This window comes from Solea solea, chromosome 17 (assembly GCF_958295425.1).
Source record: "Solea solea chromosome 17, fSolSol10.1, whole genome shotgun sequence".
Taxonomy (NCBI): domain Eukaryota; kingdom Metazoa; phylum Chordata; class Actinopteri; order Pleuronectiformes; family Soleidae; genus Solea; species Solea solea.
In genome coordinates, this window is record NC_081150.1 from 12840992 (window position 1) to 12854410 (window position 13419).

At 42.5% G+C, this 13419-nt stretch overlaps 1 protein-coding gene across 6 annotated transcripts in view; it reads right to left on the minus strand.

Annotated features, from left to right (window-relative positions):
• syne1a (spectrin repeat containing, nuclear envelope 1a) overlaps nucleotides 1-13419 on the minus strand; it is a 118868-nt gene that overhangs the window by 12435 nt on the left and 93014 nt on the right. For all 6 annotated transcript variants that reach the window (XM_058613593.1, XM_058613595.1, XM_058613589.1 and 3 more), the window contains 27 exons: nucleotides 13151-13366; nucleotides 12905-13006; nucleotides 12697-12810; nucleotides 12380-12580; nucleotides 12089-12262; nucleotides 11868-11999; nucleotides 11512-11708; nucleotides 11189-11321; nucleotides 10871-11053; nucleotides 10610-10759; nucleotides 10280-10456; nucleotides 10022-10177; nucleotides 9785-9940; nucleotides 9534-9704; nucleotides 9285-9418; nucleotides 8576-8780; nucleotides 7725-7907; nucleotides 7432-7578; nucleotides 7142-7296; nucleotides 6897-7044; nucleotides 6719-6813; nucleotides 6388-6622; nucleotides 5776-5970; nucleotides 4572-4697; nucleotides 3249-3404; nucleotides 2440-2598; nucleotides 1938-2104 (listed from right to left, as the gene is read on the minus strand). In XM_058613593.1, coding sequence (XP_058469576.1) covers nucleotides 1938-2104; nucleotides 2440-2598; nucleotides 3249-3404; nucleotides 4572-4697; nucleotides 5776-5970; nucleotides 6388-6622; nucleotides 6719-6813; nucleotides 6897-7044; nucleotides 7142-7296; nucleotides 7432-7578; nucleotides 7725-7907; nucleotides 8576-8780; nucleotides 9285-9418; nucleotides 9534-9704; nucleotides 9785-9940; nucleotides 10022-10177; nucleotides 10280-10456; nucleotides 10610-10759; nucleotides 10871-11053; nucleotides 11189-11321; nucleotides 11512-11708; nucleotides 11868-11999; nucleotides 12089-12262; nucleotides 12380-12580; nucleotides 12697-12810; nucleotides 12905-13006; nucleotides 13151-13366 — 4367 coding nt within the window. The remainder of the gene's footprint in view (nucleotides 1-1937; nucleotides 2105-2439; nucleotides 2599-3248; nucleotides 3405-4571; nucleotides 4698-5775; nucleotides 5971-6387; nucleotides 6623-6718; nucleotides 6814-6896; nucleotides 7045-7141; nucleotides 7297-7431; nucleotides 7579-7724; nucleotides 7908-8575; nucleotides 8781-9284; nucleotides 9419-9533; nucleotides 9705-9784; nucleotides 9941-10021; nucleotides 10178-10279; nucleotides 10457-10609; nucleotides 10760-10870; nucleotides 11054-11188; nucleotides 11322-11511; nucleotides 11709-11867; nucleotides 12000-12088; nucleotides 12263-12379; nucleotides 12581-12696; nucleotides 12811-12904; nucleotides 13007-13150; nucleotides 13367-13419) is intronic.

Consider the following 13419-nt stretch of genomic DNA (forward strand, 5'->3'; position numbering starts at 1 on the left):
ACATTCAATGCCTCACCCTTGTAAGTAATGCAATTCTATCTGCCACACATGATGAGAATGAATGATTTATTATGTAAACAAACTTAAGTCAAAAACAATGGACACGTTGAGTAAGGTCTACTCCACCTAGTTACTATAAACTAAAACTGACTGCACTGGTCAGAGGAAAGATTTATTACCTCCAACTCCGTCATGACCGGAATGGTCTCAGTTCCACACGTCACAATACAACATAACGTGGTACATTCAAGCGAGTGCAGAGCTTTGGACATTATTTAACACAGGGCCTAAATAAACCCCTCATTTTAAAATGCTTTATTCACACTGACATTAACATGCCTACTATTCTCTAATCTGTTTGGATCTTACTGTACTCCACCCTGAGCTGGGAACACAGACAGGCTGGCTAAAGCAAAAACTGCATGAGACTATTTTAGTGCTGTAAAACCTGTACAGTCGGTCTTAAAAAAACAACAAAACATAAAACCACAAAAACTCAAGTTTGTCCTGCCTGTTGACATCGCAGTCGCAGTCTGGCAGATACTCCTCACTCGGGCACCCTGCCATAGTATCCGTCCCTAAATCCAAAACCATGAGGGTGCAAAATTCCCACCGACAACAGTAATGTTGTTACAGCGTTACAGTGTAGCTCCAAACACTCTTCTCTTTCATCTGCGAGCTCCACGCGGGGCTTTTTGTAAACTCTTGTCTGTGCAGCAGGGGGAGGGTCAGCAGGTAGTGGTTGGGTGGCACAACTGTGACTTATCAACTGTTGCTGGCCATGGTTAAAAAAGAGAACTGCAACAGGCATGTGTGTGTGTGCCTAAGAGTGACATGTGCTGCTGTTTCTAAAAAGAGACCTACAGTCACAGGCATGTGCCACAGAGCTGGCCTGTGTTGGCATACCAGACACCAAATACACACAGAGGGAGTGAGAACAGCAGCACAGACTGCTGGCTCCATACATAAATATTAGTGCACAGTGAGCAGATTTTTTTATTTTATTTTTTTTAAGAAATTCCCCCCACAAGAAAAAAAATTGCTAATTAAAGCTAATATGCAAGGATTTCTGCTCTCCACGACAGCTGTAGAGTCCCTGTCCTTGATGTTTTTCTGTTACAGACAGATATAAGGGACAAAGAGAGTGCAGCTGTCCGTATGAGGTCACACTCAGTCCCAGACCCAGAGGGCCATAACCAGAGGACAGCTGGGGTGGTGGAAACAGAGGTAGTCACAGCCAAAGGTTGTTTAAATTTACAACAACATACAGAACATGGAGTTTTTATTTTCCAGTGATAACTATATCGCTGACAAATTGTATGTACTGTCAAGGGAGTATGGACTTAAATCGCACGTAACTTTAGCATAGTTACATATGCATTGTGTATGGTGTTCTCTAATATGTTCTATCCCCTTTAAATAAACACAGAACAAATAAATAGATAGAGTCTACATTACATTTTGGATTGTCATAGTCAGTAGCAAACTGGTTCCAACTCAGAAAAGCCAAGTGCCAAAAAGGCACGAAGAGAACAAATGATGAGGAATGTGACTTCTTTGCTTGGTTTGCAGCTCCACTTAGTGGAAACCCCACTGACACCAATGAGGAGCTCAGGAAATGCCTCAGCAGCATTGTGGGAAAAAGAATTTCCCATTACATGTCCTACAGCGTGGGAAGGTTACCAGGGAAACAAAGCCAGACCGAAGCATTCCTCCACTAATATAATCTCTTTTCCAATAAAAGGAGTAATACAAAGAGGGAGCTTTAGGGTCAAGTGTAAACAAACTCAGGAATAGCTTTCACTTCCAGGTGTTCAAAAGCAGGTAAATACCAGCCTGTCATTTCAGGACATTTCCTTTCCACATTCACAGAGACAACACAAACTATATTGTCAAATAACACTCGCCACCTGTTTATAAGATTTTTGTGCACCCACCTGGCAGCAATGAGGTCCAGCAGGTGTTGCCAGCGCTCGCTGACTTTGCTGAGTTTGTGTTGAATATCGGCTGCCTTGCTGTCTTGGCTGGCCCTGGCCAGGCGTTCACCCTTAACCTGCAGCTGGTGCTTGTTTTCCTGAGCCACGCTGATCTCCTCCTGGTAGTCCTGGGGTACAAACACAGAGCAGGTTAACATGGGGAGCTGTCAGTGTGGTGTACAGCGCCAGTGTGTGTTCAAAATGAGACTGACATTAAAACGGACTGCAGGAAGATTTCCTGAGCAAACCACTCAAAAGGATGTCTTTAAGCAAGCAGTCTAACTGCTATTTATTAAAGTTGTGACTATGCCATTAACAAATAAATAAGGAAGAGCAATTTCAACTTTCTTCCTATCACTCTGACCCTGTTCTTCTTCTTCGTCTGCATGAATAAACATGTTGAGTTCATTCATTTATACACACGTTTGTGATGTAGGTCATTTTAAGTTTGTGCTGAAATCACCTTGCGCAGTTTCTCGATCATCTCTTCAATGCTGATGTCTCCATTCTGAGAAACCTTGCTCTCCATCTGTGTGAGCCACTCACACAACTCCTTGTTCTTCTCATTGAACACAGCCCACTCGTTCAACTTCTCGCTCACTTGCTGCTTGCGCAGGGAAAGCTACAGAGGACACAGTGGAGGACAGGGACAGGACGACAGAAAGAATAAGAATATGATAGAAAACATGTAGCAATGGAGTGATGACAAAACAGACCAAATATGAAAAAAATAAGTAATAAAACTTGACAATTTAGTTATGTATGTATATATATATATATATATATATATATATATATATATATATATATATACACATGACCAGAGTCAGGTAAAAAATGTAAGTGTTCAAAAACACACATATCCAATTTTAATAAACAATGAGTGCTGGACAGGATTGACAATAAGCCTAAAAGCAAAAAGTGTCTGCACATCAAAATATCTTTGCTGACCTGGTGTGTAATAAAGATAGAAAATATGCTACACTAATGCTTTAATTCCTTCTCATATTTACAACAACACTCAAATTAGCAGTGTTGATCCTGTGATGCATTAAGTGTAGCCATGGATATGGAAAGTTAGCAATAACTTTATCATGTATAGATGTGCTCTACGAGGACTTGGTAAAGAAATCGTTTTTCCTCTGGTGCCCAATAAGTCACCACTACAAGTAAAAGATAAGTGGCAATTACACAAGTAAGCATTTTTTTTTTTTAAATGATAGAATATATAAAAAAACACAAGAACGTGTACTGAGTACTGTGCGTATTTACCTGGTGGCAGACCTCTTCCCACTGGCGCTGTAGCAGCTGGAGGCGTTCCTGTAGGACAGTGATGTCATCTGCACTAACCACACCCTCCAAGGAGTCCCTCAGCAGGAACAAGGAAGTGAGGTCATCAGTCCATCCCTCCACACTGCTCTCGATCTCCTGCTTACACATGACATGACAGAGCCTTAGATGTAAAGCTACAGTCAGACCGTCCTATCAGTGGGGACTTTCCATCTTCATCAGCAGCCACAGTGAAGCAGGAAAACCACAGAGCAAGTACCAAGAGAGTACTGAAGCTCAACTGCAGCTACTGCCAGCACAGAAACAGTAACAAGGAAAAGCTCAACTGTAAACTGTCACTGAATATTACTTATATTACTTACTTATATATTTCCCAATAAGACACAAGACTTGTGCTAAATGCCAAAATTAGAATTTGGTATTCTATAAAATGGCAGTAACACATGACATTCAATGAAAATGCATTGGCTACATTCAAGGTTACAGACAGTATAAGATAACAGAAGCCTCTAACCTTGCATCTCCTCCTCCTCCTCCTCTATCACTGTGATGGCTGTGCTGCAGTGTAATCATTTGTGGACCCAGAGAATGTCTCCATTTAACAACACGCACAAAAGGAAGCACACACATGCACACATACATACATACTCACACCCCCACAGGAAGCAGGGATGCTCTCTCTCTCTCTCTCTCTCTCTTACCTCGCTCACTCTCATGCGCACGCAACCTCTCTGCCTTTCTCTCTCCCCACCCCCTCTCTCTCTCCTCAGCTGATGCTGATTACGTGCAGCTACTCTGACTGCCCTCCACCTCCCTGGGGAGCTGGGGACGCTTCTAGCATGAAATGTAACTGCGTATAACATCCAGCAGTTAAGGAAAAACTGAGGAGGGATCATAATGTGATATTTCACGCTGTAGTTGGAGCAAATTAAGAAGATAAAAGCATTCGTGTTTGCTCATCTCCAAATCACACCATGCATTCACATGGTAACATCCTGGAATCATCTCTGCCTGAGACATATGGAAACATCTTTACTAACTAATGTGTATTTGAAATGATACAGACAAATCATAGGCAAAAAAAAAACAAAAACATGCTTCTCTTTCAATCTAGATTAAGACTCAAAATTTGTGTCCCCGTAGGGAAATAAACAAAATATACACTGACAGAAAGCTGAAACAACAAGGTCAAACAAAACAAACGGCAAGTGATGGAAAATAGTGTTTTACATCTTTTCGCCTGTTTTCAGTTTGTCCTTGGAGCAAAATTAAGTGTATGTATGTGTGTGTGTATTATGATCTCACCTTGCATCTGATTTGCTCTGACTGTAGCTCCTCTTGGTGATCAGGCAGTAGCACAGACAGCTTCCTCTTAAAGGCCCTCAGCTTCTCCAGCGACGCATCTATGCCCTTTTCACATCGTTCCCAGTTCTAACACAAACACACACACGGATTTGCACAGCTATTCTTGTTAGAACACTGCATTCAATTCCATTTGGGCAGCCTGAACAAAGCATTATCCCCAGCCTTAACAATAACCAGTAAAAGCCTAACCCTAACCTTAACCTAACCACACATCAAAGCTTAGCCCCAAACCAGCTTAACCAGCTCCCCTGAAATCAGGTACTGCCTTATTGGGCCAAGGGTTTGGTCTTTATAAGGATCTACTGGTCCTGACAAGATAAGTGTTTATGCCATATAAGGTCCTAAAGAGATAACACATACAAGTATGTGCACGTTGAGACAGAGTGATACAGCAAAAAGCCGACAACCAAAGAGGAGAATTATTGAACACAGCATTATAACAAAAGAGGGAGGCTCCAAAGGGCACAGACTACAGCTATTTTTAGGGTCTGAATATCAATGCAGTGCAGGGTTATATTTGGTTAGAAAAAACAGCAGCTAAGTAGCATTCCTCAACTACGAGTCATACTTAAAGAACAAAACACAGGGACAGAATTGAAGATGTTTTGTAAGTGCCAAACTCAGATGACTGAGAAAAAAATTACCAAGCTCATAGAGGAAGATTCGGAGAGAGAAAAATCCTTTGAACAGTGTCATTCTGTCCCTTTCAAAAATCTTGGTACAGTCACAACCAGTAAAATCATGTTCATTTGTGCCATTTTGTAATGCTTGTACATAAGTGAGGATTGCATGCACATGTTTATATGATGCTCTGCCATTATCTGACTACACAAGTAAAAGAGCGCTCTGTCGCCATCCTTTCCTTCCTTTCTAGACTCAAAATATAACTTTGCATAATTCATAATCTGGTTTCACTGTGCTGCACTGCACTCACTGAAGCGCCATCGCCTTTTTCAATGCAGCATGTTAGTGACAGCCTAGCCGACAACAAACCCTGTACTCAAACAGGATTTCTGCACATTTGTAAGTGGTGTGCCCCAAAAACATCTTTTGACACTTATTGCTAAAATGCCAAAACAAACAACAAACCACAAACAAATAACAATAAACATCACATTAATTCTAATGTGTAGCTATGTCTGACCTTGAGCAAGCCATGTAACTCTCTCCTCTGCTGGTCCAGGCGGTGGTGGGCGTGTCTCCATCTCTCCTGGATCTCCATCAGCTCTGTCTGCAGGGTGGACTCAGCCTGGGTGTCGGCTGACAGCAGCAGGCTCCTGCCAGCCTCCACGGTGAGGATGTAGCTTCCCTGCTGCCTCTGGAGCACACGCCCCCTCAGCTGGAGGAGCACAGACGGAGACAAAATGGCAGAGGGGGTAAGGTAATTTAGGAGAAGTTTTGGATTTGTCAGGATTAATTTAGTGTGTTGACTAAGATTTGTGATTGAGTAAATGGTTTGAAACAAAATATATAGACTGTAAAGATTTAAGTATCTAAATTGACTCAAATCCCCTTTCAGTGACCTTATTAAAATGCAAACATGTATGATGAAAAAGAATAATTAGTTCAGAGTGAAGTAGAGGTGTCAATCACTGAACCAAATCTAATCCACCATGAACCTGTTTTAATTAATACAAAAACTGATTAAAATAATTAAGCATGAATATTTTAGACTAATTAATTATAGTGAAAAATAGACATTTTAATTAGGTAAATTATGGAGTCAATGACTTTAAAAAAAAACATCGTCACCTACCTGTATTTGACCTAAGAGGTTTCTGGCCTGCTGCAGGGCCACTGGTTCTCCTGGTTGCTGAACATCTAGATCATGAGATACTTCCTGGAGCCATCGTAGCAGCTTCTCCGCCATCTCCCGGTAGTTCTGCCACTGGCGGACCAGGCTGTCGATAATGCCTCTTCGCTGCTGAGCCCGCCTCACTATGCACTGCCACTGATTGCAAAGCAAGGCCAGCTTCACACTGAAGTCGTCTCTGTTGATGGGACACGAGTGAGAACGTCACATATACTGCTCACAGCAGAATTATACTCTCATAGGCTGTGTGCGTTTTAGGAGTTCATGTGTTCACCTGTCATCGACGTGTCCCTGGTCCAACATAAGATGACCATCACTGACGATGGAGTAGAGGATCTGCTGCCTGCTAAACATTTCTGCCTGGAACAACTACAAGTGCACATATAATGAGTACAGATCTCCATATGGAAGGACAATAAACAGAAAACATATAGTTTGACCGCTCTTCTGACCTCGTGTTCTCTCTGCTGCTCCAGCAGACTCTGGTAGTTGCCAGAGATCTCAGCTGCCAACTTCTGTTCAGTCTGAGTCAGGAAGTCCATCCAGGCCTCACATTTCTCAAGGAAGCTCTGCTGCTGGAGCAACAATGCCTGCAGTTTACTAGATAAGGACAGAGCAAGAGACACTCAGAACATTCGCCAACTAAACAACCAGGCAGAAAATAAATAACATGAAGAAGAATTCTCATTTTAAGTACCTGAACCTCTCAGTAAGGTGAGCACAGTGGGCAGCCCAGGATCTGTTGAGACTCTGCAGCTTTTTAACATCTTTGTCACTGACTGGAACTCTGTACACTGACTCGTTAATTCGTTCTAGGTCAGGAGACAGACTGCTCAACTTCAACAGGTGAACCTGGAAATACAATATCAGACATTTTCTGAAGGACTGTGTAAAATGAGGTCAGTCAAACTAGAAGCAATGGAGAAAAGCAAATAACTGACTGAGTCAATAAGTTACACAGACGCCAAGGTTTTGTTTTTTTTGTACCTTCAGTTTTTCCATACGTGATTGGACCACACTGATTTCTGGTGACCCGAATGAGTCAGACTCCTTCAGCACCTCCTCAGCCTCCTCAGCATTGTGCGTCAATTTTTCTAACTGCTCCCTGAAACTGCCACAGGACTGCGATCCAGACTAGAAACAGTCCAACACAGGAAATTATAAATGAGAGAAAGAACACAAAACTTATTGTGTACCAATCCTATCTTCTTTTTAATGCATGAAGAAACCAGTAATTGTGCGCTTGAGGAGAACATCCTCACCCATCCCTACTTTCCTACCTGCAGTACTTCCTGCTGTCTGTGCAGGGCGTGCTCCAGCGCTGCTAGACGCTGTGTGAGTGACAGGTAGTCTGACTGGAGAGCTGCAAAGGAAACGGCATCCACTTGGCTCTTCAGCTGTTCCCCTAATGCCTGCAGTTGCTGGAGCAATTCCTGCACTGATGCCTGCTCACTGAGGCACGACTGCAACAGAGAGGCAGATTAGGAGCACAGTCAGAAGTCTGTCTAATCCAAAATATGTGGTTTCAGGAGAATCCATCAGATTTTGCATTTTTTCCAAGCCCAAAGAGGATCACTAAATGCTTTTGCTCAAGTCATGAAAATAACATTCCCCTGAATTCTTTCTAAAACCAGGGCTGTGTGTTTTGGTAAGACATGAAGAATGACACTGATACTCGATTTAAGTAATACTGCATGCTAGCAGTATTAGGAAGGTGTGTCTGGACACATTGTTCAGCATGGCCTTACAAGCCCAGCATAACAACGGAGGACCGCTATTGTGTAAATCAGGGGCCTGTCTCGTCAGCTGCAGTCTTGGTCTGGTCTACAAAGGCTTTTGATAGATTGTGCTGTGAGACTACATTCAAGCAGACAAAAGGACAGGGTGCAATTTGGTATTCTGTGGAGAGAGGAGGCTTAACGAATCCTCACATTGTGCTGACATTGTGAGTCTAGGAGCAAATTCACAAGGTCTTAGGTAACAAAAGGAGCCAGAGAGAGGCAAAGTTTTCAGAATTCTGTTACAGAACAAGGAAAATATAAATACACAAACAGTGAAGTTTGTATTGGCATAGCAATAAGTAGTACATAGATCCATTAGACCAACTTTAAATTGTCCAATCTCTACTCACATCGCAGTCCTTCATCCAGGTAGTGGTCTCCTCCTCTGTGATCTCCCTGTCGATCGCACTCTTCAGCAGGCGATCAGCGTGTTCTTCCTGTTTCTGAACAGCTGTGACACAGTGGCTGTATAACGTCCTGTAGCTTTGCCATGTCCCCAGCAAGGTCTTACTGCTCCTCAACTGCTCTGAGATCTGCTCCAGGAGGTGGTTCCACCTACAATTGAAAGAAAAACAGTCTTATGCATGTAGTGATTTAAATCCCAATGCACTTATTTTTATACTTATTGACTCATGTTCCAGCTGTTGTATACACTGTTCATATGTATCTTTCAAAACTTGCTCTTTGAAATCTCAGTTCACTTGTTTCAATTCACTCATTTTTAGACTGATCAGCTGTTGTATTTACTGCTTATAAACTGTATATTGGTATTTAATTGTATTCAGTTTCTTCTTAAAACTCTGTGACATGGATGTAATCTTTCTATTGAATGTAATTCTTCTTCTTCTCTTTTTTTCATACTCCTGATTTTCTATAATTTTAATGAATATCTGTCATTTTTCTATTCTTAGTTGGAGTAGCTATAAAGAAACCCCCTGTCACCCAGATATCAATTAAGTATTTCTAATTCTGACCTGATTTCTGAAAAGGACAAAGTTACATTAGCTAGTCACCTAGTTTTATGATTGAAGGTCATTGGTGTGTTTTCATTACTCCTACCTGATGTTGACATCCCGGAGGGCTCTGTTGAGTGTTTCAGCCACAGACGGGTGACACTCCCTCAGTAGCTGGTGTGTTACGGAGCCAAATTTCCTCAGACTGCTCTCCTGTTTATCCATCTCCTCTTGCAGGTTCTTTGAGACAAATACACACTCTCAATACTACTTTCATCTTCACTAAAAATGTTTTGTAAAACGTCTTAAGGGTGGTTTTATGCACCACTTTTGGTCTATTTTCTACACTCCTCACCTCCAAATTCTCCACCTGCTGCTGCACTGCCTCTAGAGACCCATTAAGGAGGCGCAGCCTAGACACAGAATAAATCCCCTCCATCAGGTATCCATTAATCTCCTCTGAGGCTCGCCGATACAGGGTCCACTGCTCCAGCACCGAGCGCAGGCTGACCTTCATCTGTCTTATCTGATGGAGAGGATGAGAGGATGTGTAAGTGTCATACAGCACAACGGATACAACAATGAAGGCAAATCCAAGAAGCTCACCATGTGGTCCAAATGAGCCCACGACTGGTTCAGCCCTTTGAGGGTTTCCTTGACAACAGAACACGATGCTCCTTTCTTATTCTGAATGAGAGCGTTTCCTCTTTCCTCTGCTTTCTCTAAATCCTTCTCTTTTTCCTTCACCAGTTCTTCCAACTCCTGTGAGAATAGTGAAAAATGAAGGTTCTTTATGAAAATTAAAAATAATGTGTGGTATTAAAAGCACTGAAGTATTCCTACCTGACAGTCTTTAAGTGCATTCTGCACCGATGCTACATCCTCTATCCTGTGTCTCTTCTTTAGTTTCTCCTCCTGAAGTGTGAGCCAGGTTCTCAGCGCCTGGACTCCATTTTCATGCTCTACCCAACCTTCCAAAAGACCTTCCAATAACTGAATCTAAAAGACAATTCAGAACAAGTTAACAACATACAAATGGTCACATTAAAATCAATTGAATTTCAGGTCAAAATCTTCATTGCTCAATAACTGAAACATTACCTTTTCACCAAGTAGCCCTTGCAGTATCTGCCACCTTCTGTTCATAGCTCCCAGATTCTCAGCAAAGTTTGTTTTGTCACTGCGTTTTCCCTCCACATCCTGACTGCTGATCTGCAGCACAGACTGGTTGACAAAGTCCACAGTCAGCTGCTTGCAGGTCAGATCAATGCGGAAACCCTGTGAAATACAAAACGAGACATTGTGAGGAGGGTGCGGTGAGGGAGGAAGGTTTCAAAAAGCTGAAGGCTGTGAAACTTTTTGATGCCAACCATGGCAGGCAGTTTGATTAGTGTGGTGCCAGTACGAGAGACAGAGGAGTCGGTTTTCTACCTTATACTTCTGCAAGAAGTTCTGGACCACCTCAGAGCCTACAGCTTCCATGATCTTATCCTGGTCTTCTTCAATGATGTTCTCCATGAGAGAGATCCAGCTCATCAGCTCTGTGATGGCATGCCGTGACGCCAGCTTCTCCATTTGCGACTGAGAACACAAAATACAGCATCGTCAAGCATGGCATGTCAGTGTTTATATGAAGTGGCCAAAGTATCCAAAATAATCTCTTAAATCAAAAAATAAGTGCAATTTTCAGACCTGGTGTAGCTTTTCTTGTACTACAGGAATACGGGTCAGCAGTTCAGCCCACTGAGTGTCGATTTGGCCCAGCGCTGTCCTCAAACCAGCCGTATCTACTCTTTTCAATCGCAGAAGCTGGTTGCCTGTGCTCAGCACAGAAGAACGCAAAGATGACTTAGCGTCCACCTCCTTGGAAAAATCCTATCAGGAACAGAAGTTAGAGAGGAGAGAGAGGTTGGAGATTAACTGCACATCCATTAAAATGATCTAAATATTGTACATAAATAATATTAGGATCTGACAAATGTTTGCTGCTGATGTGATAACCGGACTGACCAGGAAGGCATAGAGATGGTCTCTGACAGTCTCCAGCTCCTGAGGCACTGTCACTGATTGGGTTGTCCAGAATTCGAGGCGATCCAGAGCAGACTGCAACCAGTGGCTGAGCTCTGCTGACTCACTCTGGTACCTATAATTAATATACACAAGAAAATATATTACTTTAATTCAGTTCTAACAGAGTCTGAAATAAGTATTCAGACTTCTGGGTATATATATCCGGGTATCAGATACAGGTTTATAGACCAGATTGTCTGACTCAGTGAGCTGTATACTTGATAGGAGTGGCAATCAAACTTAGACAAAAAACAGAGCCGCACCTGCTCCAGTGTTTGAGTGTTGAGTCAAGGCGGTGCAGCTCCTTGTTGACTTTGGTGGTGGAAGAGAGCCAGTGATCTCCTAGTTGGGTCAGCTGATTCTCCAGGTCCAGACAGCCAACAGACAGGAGAAGTCTCTTTCCCTCCTCCAGAACCTGGTACAGCTGAGGCTGATGTTCAGTCAGGCTGGCTTTCAAATGCTAGAAAAAGCCAAATAATTAATTGGTAATTGATTCATTAAAATGGAATATTCCATACTTAACTGCAGCTTTTTTTTTGATATGTCAGAAGACATCTTAATATTGCAAGAATACATGTATTTGTGCTTTATTTGTGTGTGTCTGTGTTAAGTTACTCACCTGGTAGAGACTGATCCTTTCAGCGAGTCTCTCCTCTGTCTCCTCTACTAGACCCACAGTTGGGATGCTGCACTCCACAGCCTCCAGCTGTCTACACAAAGCCTGGTAGTCTTCCACAAGCTTGCTCCACGACTGTCCATCAGAATAGAGAAAGAATTATTTAACAAAACAAAAGTTCACTGGCTCTTTTCTCTATTCTTCTAATAATCACTAATTCCCACCTCCAATATACCCTCCAGCTCCACTCCCCTCCTGTGGGCCTGTTTGAGCACACTGTGGGCTAAAGCCATGGTCTCCTCCAGGGCCTGGCTTTCCCTCTGTGCCACCAAACTTGACACTTTACTGTAAAATGTCTGGGTGAGAATCATATGGCATTCCAGGCCCTGAAAGAACTCCTGCAGCAGAAAAATAAATGTATGAAACACAACGTTAAAGAGGAAATACATAATTATCCTCTGTGTAAATATTTTGGTGATTGAAATGTATACTATTTCTACTATAGCCCTCCTTACTTTGTGCTTGTCCAGTAACATCTGAACCTCTATAACAGAGGCCACTGTCATCTTCTGGTCAGCAGCCATCTTGTCCTGAGCAGTGTCCACCAGATCTGTGAGGTCACAAAGCGCAGCTTCGTACTGAGCCTTGAGAGACAAGCCCTGGTTAAGGCTGCTCCGCCTGGAGCCCACCATCAGCACCAGCTCCTCATATGCATCCTATATGAACAACAATATATCAGTTATAGGGAATAACAGTGTTGGGAAGCAGCAGGGACACTGTAGATCCTATTGGTTAAAACCAATGTCTGTTTCCACAGCACATTTGATATTACCTGTAGTTTGAGTAGTTCCTGATTTTGTTCAGACTGTAGGCCTTCTGCTCTGGTCTTCATTTCAGACAATCTCTGCTCAAACTCCCTAAGACTTTCCTCTACTTCTGATAATGTCTACAAAAGAACAAAATAAGCGATGGAAATTACTTATTAGTTATTTTGTGATACATAAATACACTTTAATATTTGCTCTTCTCCAATATCATACCTCGATCTGTTTTGATGCTGGCCTGTCTAAACCTCTTGCCATTTTTTGGAGCAACTGGTGTTTACTTTCACCCAGAGCAGTGAACAACATCCTTAGTTCATTCTGGAAAAGACAAAAAGAAAGAATATTGAGTCCCATGAATGTTGCACAGAAGCTTTTTTTTTTCTTTTTCTTTTTTAAACCATCACATCTCAAGCATAATAATAAAAAAAAACATCAGATGATGTACCAGTCTAGATTAAACACCTGGAAATTTGAGTGTTCCTGCAGCCTGTCTCTCATGCTGTCACAGTGTTGCTCCAGGCTTGAGTCCAGCAGACCCATCCTCTCCTGCAGACCCTCAAGGGTGTCCTCCATCAGAGCCTGATCCTCTCCTCCACACAGCCGCCCTGCTCCTCCACCCAGCAGGTCTCTGCACTGGTTCACCTCTGTGGTCATTTCCTTCAGCTGTTTATTCAGACCCTGAACAGAAGAGTTAAGATCAGCACCTTACGTCTAGTAGGGTTTTCATGTTT